The 19,554-nt window shown below is 46.8% G+C and overlaps 1 protein-coding gene across 2 annotated transcripts in view; it reads right to left on the reverse strand.

The window, feature by feature from the left end:
- Positions 1-5,100: 5,100 nt before the first annotated feature.
- OXSR1 (oxidative stress responsive kinase 1) overlaps positions 5,101-19,554 on the reverse strand; it is a 123,703-nt gene continuing 109,249 nt past the window's right edge. For both annotated transcript variants that reach the window (XM_014609069.3, XM_059729223.1), the window contains 7 exons: positions 17,846-17,881; positions 14,718-14,876; positions 12,656-12,729; positions 11,246-11,298; positions 9,659-9,727; positions 8,557-8,621; positions 5,101-7,880 (listed from right to left, as the gene is read on the reverse strand). In XM_014609069.3, the coding sequence (XP_014464555.1) occupies positions 7,806-7,880; positions 8,557-8,621; positions 9,659-9,727; positions 11,246-11,298; positions 12,656-12,729; positions 14,718-14,876; positions 17,846-17,881 (531 nt within the window). In that variant the 3' untranslated portion in view covers positions 5,101-7,805. The remainder of the gene's footprint in view (positions 7,881-8,556; positions 8,622-9,658; positions 9,728-11,245; positions 11,299-12,655; positions 12,730-14,717; positions 14,877-17,845; positions 17,882-19,554) is intronic.

Raw genomic sequence — 19,554 nt, forward strand, 5'->3', positions numbered from 1 at the left:
GCTCCACCAGAGCAGGGCTGGCCAGAGCAGAGCAGGGACACACAGGAACAGGCAGGGGTGGGGGGTCTGGCCAGACGCTGGCCCCAGGAGGGAGCAGGGAAGAAGTTTATTCCCTGCATCCCTCCCCCGTCCCACCAGCACAGACCCGCACTTCTCTGCTGACTGCTCCAGTAGTGGGGGCATGGCCAGTCCCAGCAGTAGCCTGAGCTGAACTGGCCAGGAAGAGGTTTAATTCCCCTCTCCCTGTCCCACCGACAGCAACCCAAGCTAGGGTCCACCAGGCACTCCCCCCTCGCTGCTGCAGCAATGGAGCCAAGCATAGCCAGATACCAGTTGGCATAGCTCCTAAGGCAGAGGGGGCAGGGAGGGGGATTCCCCCCTGTACCTCTGGGGGACCACAGCCAGGATCTGCCTGCCCTGACTGCTGTGGGGCAAGCAGTGGAATAGACCCCCTCCTGCCCGCTCCAATGGAGGGAGGGAGAAATAACTACCCTCCTTTCCTCCTCACCTAAGCAGCCCTGCCAGCTGGCCTCTGGCTGCATCCCTGCCCAGCTGCTGGAGCAACGAGGGGACAGGGCTCTTGATGGGGGCAGCAGCCCCTATCATGGTGTCCAGGCAGCACCATCCTCTTGCCGGCGGGGGGCCACTCTGTGAGGCAGGCATTCCCCCACTGGGAAGGGGCTCACGCTCTGGGAAACTATGACAGGGACTGCTGCCCGTCACGGTCACTCCCCGCTTGCTGTTCCATCAGCCAGACGGGAGCGGGGCTGGATGCCAGCCAGCAGATAGCCATGGGGGTGGGGGAGCAGGGTTATTCCCCTGTCTGCCCCCAGGGCACCGCAGCTGGATCTGCCCGTCCCAACCCCCACTGCTGTCGCCTCTTGCTCCATGCTCGGGGCAAGCAGCAAAATAAGTCCCCTCCACTGGATGCTGAAGGGAAGGGACGCCAGAGGGAGGGGGCATGAGGGCGGCTTATTCCACTGCTTACCCTGGACACAGAGCAAGCGGCAGTGGGGGGTAGGACTCCGCTGTGGTGTCCCAGGGGCATTGGGGGTGAAGGGAGAAATAACCATGGGGGTGGAAGGGCTATGCCAGCCAACCAGCCCCACCACTGCAGCAGCAAGAGGGGGTGCCCGGTGGACCCTGACATGGATCCCTGCCAGTGGGACAGGGAGAAGGGAATGAAACCCCTCCCTGGCTAGTTTACTTCAGGCCAGGGATTTTTAACCATTTTTAATCAAAGTAGCCCCAGCGGCTGGATTTGGGGGGGGGGGGGTGCACACGCAGCCAAACATGGGGGGAGGGGAGAAGGGTGCCACAGGGCCAAACAGGGAGGAGGGAGGCTGGGACAGAGCGCCACACCTCCCAGGGCTGAGGTGGAGCGGGGAAGCTCACTGTGGCACCCCTATGTGGGGCAGGAAAGGTCACCAAGGCTGGTGCCCTCATTTCGTTTCGAAGCTGTTTCAAAGCCTTTGTTTCATTTCGATTTCATTGTTTTGAGCTCAAAATAAGTCAAAACAGCTTTGAAATGAAACACCCAGCGAAATTTTGCACAGCGCTAGTGCCAGGCCGGGCTACATTCAACCTGCTTCCGAAGCACAGAACAGTGAGCGCCACTCAAGGCAATCCTTTCCATTACAACTCTATGGCCGTAATTCATTCCAGAAGCTCAATACCTGCACCTTCATGGGATGCACATGCATACCTTAAGCTACCCTACAATCACATTAAGGTTTCGAAGTATACCTTGGACTCATAACTAGTTAAAGGCTTACCTGTACTAGAAAACTAGTTTTTGCTGGCCTTGCATGTGACAGCAGAGAGAACCCTGCAGGAGAAGGGGCTCTGGTTATTCAATGCCAGTCTAAGTCATCGCACCTTGACAGTTGAAATTAATGGCTACCAGAGCTGGAAGACTCAACAGCAGACTAAGATGTGCTGCCTTATACACTTTATGATACAGCAAACTTGGTCCAAACCTGGGTGTGGTGCAAGTGGAAGACACATTTCAGCACACAGTAGCAGTTTAAGACACATTTATGCCTTGGGTGTACCGTAGCTGGTGTCATCCAGCTATATGTAGCAGCAGACAGAGAGACGAGGTGGGAGCAGTTTGCCCTGGAAGCACGTGCAGGCTGGAGATTGCAGAGGACGCAGTAACTACGACTCAGATGCCTCCTCCAGGTGGTAACGTTCTGGTGCCAGAGTCGCTCCAACTTTGGGCCAGGGGCACCGAGTGGAAGGAGTGTAGTTACAGCTCCCCACAAGCTCTGGCATGAACAGCTCTGCCTGGTCCTAGACCCCATGGAAGAACAGTGGTGGCTGATGCACACTAGCCATACCGTTGTGCAGAAAGAGAAGACCCACGGGACCCGATACCAATCCAGGCTGGAGATCTCACAAGGAAGCTACAGCCAACAGCCCTACCCCATGGCTGAGATGATCTAGTTGGGGACAATCTGCTTTGAGCAGGGGGCTGGACTAGAGGGGGTCTCTTCCAACACTAGTTTTCTGATCCCATTCACCTAGGTTAGCACTTTCTTGACCAAGTGAGAGATTGTAAGTGCACCCATTACCCTCCTGGTGGGGTGAGAGAGGGGATGTTTCCTGACCTGGTACATTTTCATGCCACCTCAAGGACTGCAAGAATTGCAAGGTGGCTGCGCACCCGCTACCAGAGCAGCTTGGGGAACAGAACCCAAGCACGGACCAGCCCGCTTGCCTTGAGTTGAGCAGTCACCTCTTTGTCGCTTTCCTTCCATCTTGGTCTATTTAGCCAGCAAGCTGCTTGAAGCACCAATATTATTTCTGCCCATGGATCTGTACAGTGCCTGACACAATGGGGCGAGGGTGAGAAATGGTACAAGGCAGATGTAGAGATGAGTTTGTCCAAATGAAAAATGACCCCAGCGGACAAGACAGCACAGCTGGAAGGTTGCTCAAGCCAATGTCCCAGGGAGCTCAGTATGCTGGAGCAAAGCCTTAGGGTCTGATAAAACAAACGTGAATGAGCTCCTCACAGATAAGGAAAGCTAAAAGGAATGCCCTCTTTTCCCCAAGGGCTTCATACCTCCATTTTATAACACCACTTTCAAACAGAGCTAGTTAATTTAAATCCTCCGCCTTCCCAACCTGCTAGAACCAACTCCCCGTCGGATTCTAGCACAGCACAATAGCGTATACTGGACCCTTCAAAGCCAAGCATAAGATGGTCCTCAGAAATGCTAAGAGCCAAATTCTGCAGTGCAAGGCTCAGGGCCCCTTGGACCTGGGAGTCAAACCATTTGAAAAGACCAGGAAGGGGATTCTCTGGGGTGCCCGCAAGTCCCTGTTGTGATGCAAGGGGTGGGCGGACCTGGGGAGCGAAAAAGCCCATCGGTATACACGGGGTTGACCTGGGGAGTGAAAAAGCCCATCGGCATCCATGGGGTTGACCTGGGGACCGACAATCCCCATAGGCTCAGGGCCCCTTGGACCTGGGAGTCAAACCATTTGAAAAGGCCATGGAGGGGATTCTCTTTTGTCTTCTTTGTAATCATACTTTGAAAAATTACTGATTTTCCAAACTTCAAGGAACAAAAACAAAACCAAACCAAAAAAGCAACCCGCCCGCCCCCATCTCTACCCCGAGATGAAGCGGTATGTCCAAGGAACTGGATTCTAGTTGGAGCCCCAGGGTTTGCAAAACCAGACCAACACTAGGAAGTCAACTGCCATGTCTGCTCCGTAACAGAGCAATATCCCTGTTATTCAAGCCTTAATTTTCTGCTCACTAGGTATTTAATGCAAGAGGGTGATAACATGAGGTTTATCTATCCATAGGCAGGTACGACAGGACACTGTTAAAAATTGACTGGTTACACAAGGCTGCCCAGGCGCTCTGTTTAACCAGCGTCAAGTCACAGTGTAAACTATGACACAATACTAGTTACGGATGACAACGGCTGTGGTGGATAATCGTAACAACTTTAAACTGTTACAATAAGATTTTTATTGACCGGCTGTCAAGATTGCCACCTTCCTGGCAATCATGCATTCAAACAAGACCTTTCACAGCAGACATCTACCGCTTTTGCAGTTGATCACGCTGGAACAATTGTCAGCGGAGACCCCTGCCATTAGGGGCTAAAGAGGATGGATTACATGATTAAATGTAGCTGTACATAGTATGGTACAAACAACCTGGCTGCTGCATGCTTCACAATAGGAGGATTTTACAGAAAGGAGAGACTGAGGGAACTGGGCTTATTTAGTCTGCAACAGAGAAGACCGAGGGGGGATTTAATAGCAGCCTTTAACTACCTAAAGGGGGGCTGCAAAGAGGATGGAGCTGGGCTGTTCTCGGTGCTGGCAGATGACAGGAGCAAGTTGCAGCAAGGGATGTTTAGGTTGGATATTAGGAAAAACTCTCAGTAGGAGGGTGGTGAAGCACAGGAACAGGTTACCTAGAAAGCTGGCAGAATCTCCATCCTGGGAGGTGTTTAAGGCCCAGCTGGGATGGGATGATCTAGCTGGAGATGGTCCTGCTTCGAGCAGGGGGTTGGACTAGTTCACCTCCTGAGGACCCTTCCAGCCCTCATTTTCTGATTATATGATTAAATTTTAGGCAAAGTCAAGACTAAAGGGAAGCCCTCACACATTCCTCAGTCAGATCTCTACCGTGGAGGGGGCCAAACAGTGTTTTAAGGCAGAAACAGAACAGAGATGGCTCGTGAAAGTACTCTGCAGGCTTCGAATAGTGTGAACATTGAGAACATGCTGCAAGTTGGGATTTAAAGTACCCTTGATTGAGGGAGGGAGATGAGAGACGTGCACAACTGCATAGCACTTAACATGGAGCTAGCTGTTATGGCTAGGACTGGACACCCCCAGGTAGCCTGCAAGTCTAGGCTGGATTGCAGATGTGAAGCCTTCATGCAAGGGTACATCCTTCCCCAGCCACCTCCAGTGAAGGTTCAGGAAGGAGAAAGCATACTCCGATGCAAACTGGAGTGTAGCTATCCGGTGGAATCCCATTACCCAAGACTGCCGCGTACCTCAGCTCCGAGACCAATGCCCAAGCCAACTTCTCTGGAGATAAAATGGCACCTCGCTCATGGCAATGGACAATTTGTTCTTTATTGATTAAAAATTAGAGATACATGCAGTAAAATACAAAGTCAAATCAAGAAAAAAAAGGCGGAATATTTTACATCTTTCATTATAATCTACAATACACCAAAGTTGTGAAGAGGAACCTGTTTCATTAATAGAGCATTATCCTTAGAGTATCGACTAAATTAAAAAAAAAAATATTGCCTGCTTCTAGGTTTGGAATTTAGCAAAAAAGCCTAAATCCATTTGTGACGTTAGGAAAAAAAAATCTTTTTAAATGAACAGCATTGGCACTTACTTTAATTACCTCAGAAAACAAAATAATCTAGCACTGTAGTATCCCAAGCAAAATGTTGGGTCACTACCAAGAAAAAGGTCTAGAGATCTAATATCAAATACACTAGAGTTGCTTTTTTTCTTTATTCATTTAGAAAGAAAGGGGGGGAAAGGAGACCGAGGGGTCAGTGTGAACTCGTGCTCTTTACTAGTCTTAGATCGAGGTGGGGCAGGATTCATTTAATAAATAGATACTGCATTGTTTCATTTGAGCAGTTTGACTCCTACATCTCTCAGCACCAGTGCGCAAATGAACAATGAGGTATGCATGGCATGCAGGCATAAGTAAAGTAATACTGTACCAAGACTATTTGGTCTCCATATTCCAAGTAGCTCTTGCCCACTGGGCTTCATGGAAGTGTAGTTTGCAGCCTGCTCTTCCAAAGCCAACAAGTACTTAAAAGAGAAGCCATTCGGGTGCTGTGTATCACACAAAAGGCGGCGAAAGTGCCGGAACTTGTAACACGCACACACACATGCACGCGCACACTCGAGCCCCAAACTAGCCACCCGTTATTCTGCAGAAATCTGTGCCGTGTGCTTTCCACTCCGGTGATAGGTCTCAAGCTCAGAATCTGGAGGCTGATGGGGGAGGAAGGGGTCTCTCTCACCCTCTTCCCCTCACCCCATGCCGATGCCCTCCCCTTTGCACTTAGGAAGTAACAGGGTTGTGCTTAACTGGTAGTGCCAGTTGGGAGATCTCCGATTTTAAACTACAGGTTAAAGAAACAAGTGCAGTATAAAAAACCATGCAAAATTTAAGAAGCTTCCATAGCTGCTCATAGAGAAAATATATAAATATATATTGTTCAGTAGAAGACTTGGAAATAAAAAAAGTCCTAATTGAACCCAGTTGTCCCATTTTTAACACTTCATTTCTGTATGGTTTGCAATGGATGGAAAGAGAAATACATTTCCATAGCTGTGTTAAATTACAGGCTTACAGTTTCATTGTATAAAACACTTCTAAGCCAAGAGCAGATACAAAGGCCAAATGTGAAACAGTAGGAAGAAGGGGGGGGGAAAAAAAAAAAGATCAATACCATTTATTATTCACATATTGCATTACAAGTGTCTCTTTTTAAACTCAAAGTATAATTTATATTATTTATGTAGAAATTCAAATTCAAAACACCACATACAAAGAAAAACCTAAATGCGAGTTAACGTGGTTTCGGCAACATCCTGATCAAAACTTGGCCGCTTGGATTGAGAAGTGATCTGAAAACCCAAGCAATTAGTGCAGGAGGGACGCAAGGTCCAGAGATTGCTTGCCTAGTACTATTCTACTGGCAGTTTTTATTGCTGTAAAAACCAGAACAAGGATGGTTCCACATGTACCTGTTTGCAAAGAACACGGAAGTGCATGGAGGATTCTCATCATCAAGCAAAAGGTATTATGTTTTAAAGAATAAATTCAACACGCATGCTTTCCAAATGCTGAGTGGTATGGATTTTCTTTTCCCCTGTCACGTTTTGGTATTATTGATCACCTGCAAGATCAGCCTGTGGAGAGCGCTGCCTCGCAGCTCTGCTTTAAGAAGGATTCTACAGCCTCACACGTAGTCCAAGGACACCCTCTGAGCGAGAACCAGCATGTGGGAAATTAAGATGATCTGCCCCATGCCATATATGACGCTAATGTGGAACAAAGCAAAGAAAGAAAAATTAAGGCTATCAGCAGTTTACAAAGGGGCAGAAGAACTGATGTTTGCTCCCAGGACACTGATTTCAAGGAACCTCTCAACAGCGCGATTACAAAAAAGGAAAATGTTAGCCCTCTTACAGTTAAGGCTCGGCTCACTTTCTTAGGCACCAGCATTCAGACCAGCTGGGTTGCAACAACACAACCGGCCAGAAGCCAGATTTCTAGCATCCCAAATGACCAACCAACATTTACACTGGTATTTCAAATGCAAAGAGAAGCAGGTCTAACAGCAACATAAAAAGTCCCTTCAGTGTTAAGCGTGTGCAAAGATAGCAAAGGACACACAAGAAACCGCATGTCGGCAAACATGGAGGCTAGCTAATTAGAGCAGTGGAACCCCTGTTTCGTACTCAGTAGTATTTTCTTTTTCTTTCCTTTAAAGTAAGGCAATAATAAAATGAACACGCAGGCAATGAAGTGTTGGATCTGCACGTCTGAGATGAAGGAGATTCAAACACGGACAAGAGTGGTTTACAAAAGCTGTAAACGGCATTGGTAATTTCAGGAAGGTTTGCGATCCTGTTTAGGAAAACTGTTAAAGCTCCTAGAAAGGGGGCTGCAGTTCAATTCTTTGGCAGTAGTGGTTTGTTTGTTTTTTTAGGCCAACAGAAGCATTAGAAATATGCACATGTGGATTCTCAGTAGGGAAACTGCCTGGCGCTGTAGTTTAGCTGATGCTGAGCTGTGCAAATCCTATAAGTTTGCCATCATCAGGAATATCAGAGCCTTCGACGCCAGATGCCTGGAGCACAATGGGGGAGAAAGTTGAAGAGTATTATGTTATCCATTATTTATAGCACGATAAAGCATGTTAGAGTCTGGGGAGGGAGCAAGGACAGGGAAGCCCTAGGATGTATTCAGCAGATGGCAGTATTTACATTTAAATATGTGCATCTTCTGGTGCTGAAGAGCTGGGACAGTTTTGCCAGGGCTCACTCACTATGCAGCTAATGTTTTAATTGGGGTGAAACATGCAGCCAGTACTCCTAACAATCCCCTGTATTTAGTGGCTCACCTTCACACTTTCATCAACACCCTTTCTTCCCCCCCCACATTAGCCATTCTGGATTTCATCACCTCTTTGCAAGAATCCTTCGTTGTTGCCTTTGTAGGAAAATCAAGGGCGTTCCTAAACCCCAAAACCCCTCTTCACTTGGCCTTTCTTACTCTCTCTTCTATCTCAACACGAAATAGCCAGTAACCTCCCCATCTCCTCTTGTACAGGAGCCCACAGCACCTCTAAATCCACCTCCTTGGCCAAAACCTTTCTGATCTGCCTGGACACGTGGCTTTTTCCTGAGCAGATAACACCAACATAATATTTCAATGCTCCTAGTCACTAGGATGAGGGAAGTTTGCCATTAAATGTGTATACACGTAAACAACAATTTGCTTAATAAGGGAGCGGGAATAAATACCAGTCTGAAAGTGACGGATCTGTTTGCCTGGGGCTCTTCCACGATTTTCTGCAAATTAGCTGCAACTGAAAGCACACACAACCACAGGCAGGCGTTAGGACAGTCAAGGTTAAAAACAGCCCTCATTCTTATCCGAATAGACCAGGGGTTTCAAACATACACAGTCCACAAACTAGTGCTACCTGGCCCGCGGGGCTTTTGGACGGGTCAAGATTTCAGTGGCAGGGTTAGTAGGGGTGGGGGTTGCTGCTGAAATCGGAAGTACAGAGCCCCACTGGGGATGCGTGACGACAGCAGAGGGCAAGTGATGGCTGCATTAACCTCCACAGCTCCCTGACCCCACTCAGAGCAGGGGCCAGATCCGGCTCAGGAGTGGTGATCTGGATCCAGTGTCGGGGGCCAACCAATATGACACCCCTGCACTGAATCCTTGTTTCTTCAATCTTACTCATACTAAGCAAGCTTTAAAGATACAAGGGCTGGTGTATGAGATAGAGTCCCATAACTATGCCAAGGAATTGCCTCATTTACATCTTTCATTTGTACAACTGTTGTGGCTCAACTCTGAAAAGCAGTATCCTTCTGAGGGGGCAGTTTTGTGCCCATTTGGGGTATTGAGTTGTCTGAACTGTACCCGTAACTTGGGCTAATGTCTCACTGCCAGTATTTCCAGATGCTGGGGTCTGGGGCTGGTGGTTCAGAACTAAAACAGTGGACTGATAATATTCACCAACAACCATTAGGGGTTAAGCGAAGCCACTTTTTCCTCCCTAGTGACACTAGCAACTGTTTTGAGCTCAAGTTCCTATAAACGAATGGTGTCCAAACCCCGGCTTACTTTTATCTGTCCTGAAGTTATAATACAAAGACCATTTTCTCCAATATTTTGTCTGAACAGGTTATGGTCTTTGAGAGCCATGGAGCTCAAATCTGCCCAGTGGCAAAATTCCTTTGGAAGTAACACTGAGCACAGAATAGGGAACAGAACAATTGCAAGAGAAGCTTTCCCGGAGGCCTTCTGCTTTCCCTAGCCTCTCTCTTCTCCACATGCAAAGATGGCCCAAGACAGAGAAACATTACAGGAACACTTGTAATTAATTACCTATGACTAGATCTCTGCCATCCACAAGACCAGCCGAGATGAGTTCCTGGGACACACCGTCTGCAGTATCTGTCAGGGGCAAAGTTAAGAACCATTCAGTTCACTGTACAACAGGTCTTGAACACCATATACTGAGTCAGACAAGAGGAGTACAACTACATCACTAAAAACAAGTTTCTCACTAAGCCATACGAAGTAGGAGGCAAACATCTGGAAAGAAGCTATGGTCTCTAGTTAAAGGAATGGCAAATATTACAATTTATGCAAGACAGACATGATAAACATTAGTTATGTGAAGACTGTTTCACCAAGTTACATTTTCTAGGTTGCTAATGAAAGCTTTATAATTTAAAAATCCTAAAACATGTATGTCAGAAGAAAAATTTGTGGCATCAGAGAAGCTAGAAAAGTCACTATCTGGTCATATTATGAAACAACAGCAATGAGTCTGGCTTCATTTCTAACCCGAACCTGGAACAGTTTAAGACACACAAAGCAGGCTTGACTGTCAGCCCGGCGACCGACTGACACGTGTAGCAGTTGATGAGTCCTGCAAGCCCCGAGGCCGAGAGCTTTCCTTTTCCCAGACATGGTCTGCAGCTGCAAATGTTTACCAATCTCCTGGGCAGCACAGATATGAGTAACTGCATCTACCCCAGTTCCAATTAACAAGGAACAAGCCTTCATACAGTGCAAAACAGCTAGCAAAGCAGACTACATCTTGCCTTGGAAAGGTGAGAACAGCTAATCCAGGCTGTTCAGCACAAACTAGCTGAGATTTGGAACACACAGTGCTTTTAATGTAGAAATCAACTGTATTTGGCAAAAAAAAGTTTCACCATTAAATGGCTGCCCAAATTACCCACAGGTGTCCGAAGCAGATAACACTGTAATGGTAGGTATTCAGGCAAGTTCAAGGTCATTGCAAGAGTTCAGTCAATGTGCCCCTTGCCCCTCAAACCTAGGAGGCAGATAGGTATTATTTTACCCCATTTCAATTATCCTGGGGTCTTATGGGAACACCCAGAACTGTCAAGCTTGAGGGAGGTAGCCTAGCAGCCTGCAAAGTCAGTATTGAGGCACAAGAAACCCCAATGGCTCACGTTATAGTGGTTTTATCTGCGATAAGGAGGCAACTGCCCCGGAGAACACCAGTGCCAAGACATTTCAGGGGTGTGGGTTGTAGCAGCGTTGGTCTAAGGACATAGGCAGATAAGGTTCTTTGAGTAAATCTGATATATCTTTTATTAGACCAACTCAAATAGTTGGAAAAATTCTTCTTTGCAAGCTTTTGGGTATAATTACCCTTTGTCAGGCTAAGGACACATCTGCAGTTGGTCTGTGTTCTTCCTGGATGGACTGAATAGTAAAGAAGCCAGAGGCTGGTATTCATTCCACCTTGATCCAAACAGGCCGACTGCTTGACCACATGGTCAAACGCTGTGCTGGGTTTTTACTGAGGGTCAAACTTTCATGGTTTTACAAGAAGAGATTTACTTTAAAAGCATGTTCCTTTTCCGTATCATGGATGTCTGGATATAAAGTATGCTTTTAACAAAGGTGGGCTCCACCTTCCCATCTACTCACCTCTCCCTGGGGTAAACTCAAACCGAATGTCGTTGAGTTCTTTCTTTGAATTTCTATGGAAAGAACAGAGCATTACAAGAATAAGGCATGGAAGCAGACGTTATGCAGAGCTCATTCCAGACTGCTGAGGGGCTCTGAAGTCCAGTTAAAAGGCTTCTCTTTCAAGATTCAGCTTTTAAAAAATGGTAAATGGATGTTTTCATTTCAAAAGATGCCAGCTACCTTTATCCAAAACCTTGAAGCACACAACCCCTGCAGAGGGTGGGGTGGTCATCTCCTCCTCCCTGAGCCCTGCCAAGCTCCGACACAGCCAGAGCTTCTCTCCTGTATCTGAACCTATTCATGTGGGCAAGGGAATCATCCTTGGAGTCTATCCTTGTGAGGTAAGGAAGTACCCCCCATTTTGTAGGAAAGGAACTGAAGCACAGAGATTAAACCATCTGCTTGATGCTGTCACCAAGTTTGTGCGAGGGTTAGATCTCAGAGACCACATTTCTCCCAGCTGCCTCTCAGGAGGCAAAGGAGGTTCTTTACTGATGTTGTTAATATTGCCAATTTATTTCGTGTTTTAAGTAGGTCTTTCATGTTCCCAGAGCTCTAGAGGGGCTCCATCTACATTAGGGGAGGAAGCTATAAATAAGGTGATATTGTCATCTGCTGAACTGGAGAAAGGTTTTGTTTTTCAGGCTTACCAGAATTATATAGTCATGTTTGGATAAGCCAAACAGAGCAGTTTAATTACTCCATGTCGGGTCTCTTGAGCAAACTGCTGGCAGCTACTCACGCGAGTCCCAACAGGGCAACACAGCATTCCACCGCAGCTGAGACCCTCCACATGAGCCGAGGTGCCAGATGCCATCCTCTTTAACAAGCGAGGCACACAGGATCCCAGGACTCCCTGAATCCCAGAATTTGTTCTTACCTGATCTACACAGTTTGGAAAGGATACAAAATACCAAGGTACCTTTCAGGCTCTAGAATTCACAAAGCTTATAGGAGGGAGCGTGAGTACGGAGAAATTTGGCCCTCCCAGCTGGGAGTCAAATGATGCTTTTCTGAGTCCCAGTGAGCGAGAGAGGATAAACTCTAAAGTAGCAAACAACATATGGCACCAGCCATCCACTGCAATCAGGGGAGAGGCAGATAACATGACCTCCTACAAAGATCAATGACATTTTAGAGCACTTTGTAAACACTCCAGTTTCGCTGCACCCATCTGAGTAGGTAGGCACACTTATCCCCGTTCTACAGACGGGGTTCCCTTGACAGTCATTTAACCAGCTTCCCCATTTCAGTGATAAAGCCAAGATTAAAACTCAGGGACTCTCTAGCTTTGCAGCTCGTGCTCCATCCACTAGTTTACAAAGCCTGCTTTTTAACAGCTCCCCCAATTCACAGCAGTGAGCTTACCTTAACCTTAGTACAAGACTGATTGGGACGTTTGTATCCTCCTGTGCTGGGGCTGGAACAGGAGCAGGTGGTACCTACAATAGGATTGGATCATTTTTAAAGCACACACACACGCAAGTACTGGATACCATACAAGTTTCAAATGCCACACAACACCGGAGTACTGACAGCACAATGAAAACTAGAACAGTGTGGGAGCTAGAGGGCCGGTGACCTGTATCAGAGCAATGTTTAGAATAAATGGCCTTGTCTGGACTGTTTCCAGACAAAATCTATAGTACAGCATTTATTTTCCTGTTAGATATACCAGACATAGACTAGAGGCTTCTGGAATGGTTTCCAATGCTTTTCCTGCACAAGTCTGAGATAATTTTTAAGGCAAGGTTGCAGATTTAAGGTTTTTGAGCTCGTGACAGATTCCCCATCCCCTGGTTCAAATTCTCTGGCAGATTTTCTTTAAAGATACAGGGCAAAGTTTTACAACATGCCTAGATGACTTGGAAACCCAGCTTGCAATGGAACCTCTGTGCTCCTAAACCAGACGGGGTGTTATTTATCTACAACCCAGAGAAAACATTTCAACATTATTAGGATGATGGTTTGCTTTTATTTGAACACACCGTGCCGAATGTCCGATTAAAGAAACCCAACTGAACGGATTTAAAAATATTTCAGAACTGGTTTGTATCTGCCTGTTCTGTATTCTGAAAAGACTGAGTAATAATTGGTGTCTGCCGTCTGGCCTTATTTCACCCAGTTCAGTCATCTGTGTCCAGATGTTTATAGTCCTAGTGGTCTTTTTCTTTTTTTTTTTAAGCAAAAGGATATACTGTTTAATAATAAGTGGCTTGTTCTTTCATTGTTGAAGTCTTGGTCTGTATTTCACATGCTGAGCACGAGGCTTTAACTTGCAATGGGTGACAATTTAAGCACAGAAAATTTCCCCAAGTCCTTTTCATATCTCAACCACGCTCCCTCATTTGCATAACATGAAAATTAGCTCTTGGCTGAGAAATGGAGAGTTACACCTAGCTCTATCATTGACATATGCAATGAATTAAATTAAATTAATTTAAACTAAAATGAAATTAGATGGTTTCACTGCAGTCAGTCGAGAGCTGTTCCTTTAGACTAAGGGCTGCGCTCACAGTGATCAATGGTGCTTCCACCAGCCCTCAGCACTCCTGAAAAACCAGAGTCTAAATGCCCTATTGAGAAGGTGTCCATGGCTCCGATTCAAGCACCAGAGCTGTAGTGCAAGGCAGCCAAGTAAACATCAGCTCTGAACACCACTATTTTTATAGAAGAGTAACAGGCTGTCGGTAATGGGTTGTACTAAAATGAGGACAGGGGTTGAGTGAAAAGTCTCTAGGGAAGAGAAGCCCAGAGTGCTAGTTTTATGACTAACTGCCAAACCTCTTCCCCATGGGTTGGCCCACAGATCATGCCAGATTTACCTTCTCCAACATTAAATGCCTCTTTCCAACTGCAAGCACAAACATTACTGTCTTTTATATGGATGTACCATTGCCATTCAGTAGTCTGGCAAGCTCAGCTGCACTGCAAGCCAGCCAACCACAAGACAAGTTCCAAGTATCCCAGGAATGGTTGGTTTTGGCAGGTCCTCCTCCTTGATCTAAGAAATCAATTTACTTCTTTACCTCCTAGACAAGTTCTTTTGACTGGGCCTTGCTCTGAAGCCTCCTATCTCCCCTCAAGGCTCTGATGCTACCAAGAGGTCTGCTCAATTCAGAGCCCTGTCAATGTTCCTCTTTAACCACCAGAAACAAGGCAGTTGTTCCTCCGCCATCTGTTATTATCTTATTCCTTCCTCAGAGTCTAACAAAAACATGACCCCAAAAAGAAGGAGCTCCAAGGAAAAGCAAGCCCCCGCTGCACCACCCGCAAAGCCATCAAGATGAGTTATATAGCCCATAAGCAACAAAAATGCTATTCACCATAAGGCTGCTTTCATGACGTTAGCAAGCTCTTTGGGTGACTGACTTCGCACACATGGTCTACTACTAAAGAGCATGCTGGGATGAAAGGTTTTCAGCCTTACCTGCCCCGCTGCTGGAGCTGCTGTGGGAGCCTGAGTAGGTGGAGGGGCAGCAACTTGAGAAGGTTGTGCAGGTGCTTGTCCTGCTGCCTGAGGTAGTTGAGCAGGGGTCTGTGCTGGAACGTGGAGTAAAGGACCGGTGGGCTCGGCTGATGGGAACAGCTACAAGGAGAAAGGGGCTTAAAATTAGAAAGAACTGCATGGGGAGCAGGCAGCTGTGCAGGGACTGCATGGAGGCCCCACTGGCTGAACCAACTACTACAGGGTTTATATCCAAAAGGACTTCCATGCCTTCAAGGCATAAAGGAGCCATGCAGACGGGAGGCGAGGGGCTCTCTGAATCTCCACATTCTGGGAGAGGATTAACCCTCTCCACCCTGAAACGTTTGGCCGCTCTACTAGTGTAGACTTTGGACAAGAAAGTGGTGTTATAGCCACTTTGTGCAGCACCCTACAATACAACCTGTCATCATTCCTGAAAGACAAAACCACATCCTTTAGGATCTGTTTTCTGGGAATGCAAGCAACATTGCCATTTCCCAAATGCCAAGCCATCAGGTCAGCCTCGTGTGCAACTCTATGAAAAAACTGGTTTGAAATTCCTCTAAGGGAACACACATGCAACAAAGCAAATTTAAATATTTGTAGATCATTATCTGCTTCCAAACAAACATGACTTGAGTATTTACCAAGATGTAGGAGTCAGGCACTCAATGGAGAAGTAATTCAAACCAAGGACACTTTCAGAGTACAGCATCACTGGGACTGGAGGTATATTTAACATGTTAGCCCCTAGCTGGTTGAAAAGGAAGCGGCAAAAACCTGAATCAATTCTCCAGGGGAGAATGGCAAATGCAACGTGAGTTATTGTAGCTAAAAGCTTTTTGAGAAGCTCATGGGATTTCTTCACAATCGATTAAAGTTCTTGGCTACAACCAGAGTTAGAACAGGAGCATATAACCCTAGATAGCCCGGTGTGTGTTGCAGAACTATCACCCTGTATGCCTAAGAAAGGAAATCAGTAGTACTAGGAGAAAAAAAAGAGAGAGTCAGCCAGAAAGTTCTTTTGCTACTAGATCAGAGATCCTAGTAACACTTATGCACAGCTCCAGCTCCATTCCTTCCTGGACACAAGACACATGGACGCTCCATGCCCAGCCACGCAGCAGCATCCCAGGACTGGAGCTGCGGCTATGGCCGTGGCATGGCTGGTCAGGAGCCTGGGCTTCCGTGTGCTCCATACCCAGGAGGGAAGGGAGCCAGAGCTAAGACCACCTGCAGCCCTGCTGCTTTCCCTGCTGCGGCAGTAGGAGGAACGCATTTAAGACAACCCTTCAATAATTAGATTCTATGAATGGAAAATGATAACAAACTAGCCAATTGCCCGTCATGAATGACAATATATTTCAGGGAGGCCTTACATGCCCCCACCACTCACCCTTTGGGATCAGCCATGTAAAACCAGGGGCAGGCAATTATTTCGGGCGGAGAGCAACTTACCAAGTTTTGGCAAGCTGTCAAAGGCTGCATGGGTAGCTCCGCCCCTTGGCAGGTGCCCCACCCCTTGGTCACCATCTTGTGACCGGAAGTCCCCATCCCCTAACCCCTGACCTTGGCCACCAGAAGTTCCTCCCCTTGCCCCCAGAAGTACTCCTTTCAGCAAGGGGTTGTGCCATCTCAAAACCAGCAAAATACCAAATTGTATTCTAAAAAGGAGACATCTACAGCATTCATTAATTTGATTTCAAAAAATATTTCTGCCACGATTTACATGCGTTTGTGTAATGTCCACAGAGGTGATCACACAATAGCTTAACACAAAGTTTTACTCCTGTATATTGTGGGGGGTGGGTATAGGTATGTGGGGTGAAGGAGCATGTGAATGTGTGTGGATATGTGGGGTGTGGATGGGTATGGGGTGAGGGTGCCTGGGCTGTGTGAGGGGGTGTGCATGTGGGGGTCAGCATGTATGGCAGTGCAAGGGGAGTGTGGGTGCATGTGCATGGTGGGGACAGCATGTGGGACTCATTGTAGGAACACACGCACCCACCCCCAACCACTCTGCCCCTGGCTGCCCACACACATCCAGCCCCTGGGTCTACAACCAAACTCACCTGTGCACTCTGCCCCTGGCTGCAGGCACACGCACACCCACACACACTCTGCCCCTGGCTGCAGACAACACACCCCCAACACCAGACCCCCCCCCCCCCCCCCCCACACCTGCCCATCCCCTGGCAGCTCCATGCCCCCGCTCCTCCAATGCAGCGGAGCCACATGGTGCCGGTAGGCAAGGAGTTCAATTGCTGGGGTGGGGCGGGCTGCACTGATCAGTCCTGCTAAGGCTCTTCCTGGGTCCTACTGCCCCTGACCCCTATCAGCTTTGACAGGAGCTGGGGCAAGTCAATACATTTTTAAAGCCTAAGGGCTCCCTCTGCCTCCGGCTCCCTGCCTGAGGGGGCAAGGCCCATGAAGCCAACTGCCGCCTGCCTTCTCCAGGGCGCATGGGCAGTTGGCCCCCAGCGTTATGGACAGATGGAAGTACTAAGCCTTTTATTATCTTAGAGTTTATAAATCTTCCACATATAGAATCTAATTATTGGGGGGTCATCTGAAATTTGAAGTCACCTTGGTTCAGGTAAATATGGTACTTACTGAAGACCTCTTTTAGTGTCTCTGACAATTAGTCGGATCAGCTCCTGAGAAACTGTCACTTTCTCTAAATTGTGTGGATGGGAGGACAGAAATAATAGATTCAAACTCCAAACTGGAAAGCAGTGACAATCATCTTGAAGACCTTGCTAGACTAGAAAACCTGAGAAGATGCTCATGAGAGACGTTGGACAGAGCAACTAATCCACCATCCAATACCAAATACCTCTGGGATGTGATAAGTGAAATTGAAGAAGATATTTCCCATAAACATTCATTCAAGTTAGTGGAAAGAGGCCTCTTAGAATTAAATCGCCAATGACTCAACATCTTGGGAAATTTCCAAGGCTTGGTGACATTGCTTTAGAAGTCAATTAAAAAAAACAAACAAACAAAAAAACCCCCACATTCCTTGTAATACTACTAAAGACTAGGAAGTCCAATACAAAGAAAAACATTTTTCAATTAGAACATCTTACCTCAGAATTCTGTAATGATTCTTTCACTCTGGGGGACTATAAAAGAAAAAAAATATCTGGTATTATCATCAATGGTTTGACAAAAGCCTTATTGGCTAGCCAGGAGCTATCATGCATCCATGTGGACTCCACTAAATGCACATCAATGTGTCTGTGTTTTTACTTTTATCTACATAGTAAAATGCAAAACACCAATAAAAACACATCATTTGTCAGCATCCTCGTTGCAATGGACTTCACAGAAACACATTGCCATCACGTGTTACTTATAGAGCAGATTTCTACACGATAACAAATAGAAACCATAACAGTTCTTTACTGGCAAAGAAATCTACTATTAACAAAGACTACTCTGTTCAGATCCGGACTGAATTAAGTGCACTAGGATGAAAGTTTGCTTCAAGCAACTCCAGCTCCTAAAAAGATATGCAAGGCAAATCAATTTGGAACTTCACTAGAAAACAAATCTCATTCGCTTCCTGATGTATAAAACCTGCCCTCCCAGGAATTAGTTTGTGTAAAACCTGCCTGCTTAAACACTGCCACGTACAAGCACAAAAGGATAAAAGTGTATACATGTGCACAGGATTGTATTTGGCAGCAAACAAAAAGAAATGCAAAACTCTAGAACTCTTGGTTCAGAGAAGATACATTTTATTAGACCAACTAAGAAATCACAAAAAAGGGTCTTTTCAGCAAGCTTGCAAAAAAAGATATCTTTTATTAGACCACATTGAAAAAAATTATCATCTCTGAACCAAGAGTTCTGCACTTCTACATGTGCGTGCACACACACACACACACACACACACACATATGCACACCCTTATACTCCCCCTCCCTAGCCTGGAGGCTCTGTATTAAACTTTCCATAATGGCAAGGCAGAAACTCTGTAATTAAATGTACAGATCTGGTGGCTCAAGAGGATGAGCATGGACCATACTAGAACATACAGATAAAGCAGTGGCGGGCAATTATTTTGGACAGAGGGACGTTTACCGAGTTTTGGCAAGCTGTTGAGGACCGCATTTCCGTCTCCAGCACAGGGAAGCAGGAACAGCCCCACAGTCCCAGACTAGAAGCCTCTGATAGGCAGGGGCTTCTGGTTGGGAGGGGTGGGGCTGGGGGGTCTTTGCTGCTGGGCCCTGCCGCTGGCTTCCCCTAGTTCCTACTGCCCCTGGCTCCTGTCGTCTTTGACAGGCAGCCAGGAGTAAATAAATATTCATTTTCTACATTTTTTTTAGGGGCCCCATGGGCTGGATAGAACAGCCTGGTAGGCCAGATCCAGCCCCCAGGCCATATTTTGCCCACCCCTGAGATAAAGGCAGCAGTGTAACTATGGGTAGGCAAGCAGGGCACCAGCCCCAGCCACCTATTTAGAGGGAGTATCAGAATGGCAGCCTCAGAGCAGCCTGCACAGCTACAGAAGTGGCCAGCATTGCTTGTGTGTGGAGAGGCCAGGTAGCAGCAGTGGCAGCAGAAGCCTTCAGAGTCTGAGTCTGTGGCAAGACTCTCCCCACTCTGCAAGGCCCCCTTTGCCCTCCTAGGCACTAAAATTCCGTTATGCCTCTGGCTAAAGGTGTGCTCTGAGCAGAAGAGGAGCTAAGTCTTGCCTGTCAATAACATTGAGGTAATACTCATTCATTAATCACACAGAAACAAGGCCGTATTAACATGTTCATCAAGATTTTAGAAAAGATGAAGTACC

Source organism: Alligator mississippiensis, chromosome 5 (assembly GCF_030867095.1).
Source record: "Alligator mississippiensis isolate rAllMis1 chromosome 5, rAllMis1, whole genome shotgun sequence".
NCBI classification, from domain to species: domain Eukaryota; kingdom Metazoa; phylum Chordata; order Crocodylia; family Alligatoridae; genus Alligator; species Alligator mississippiensis.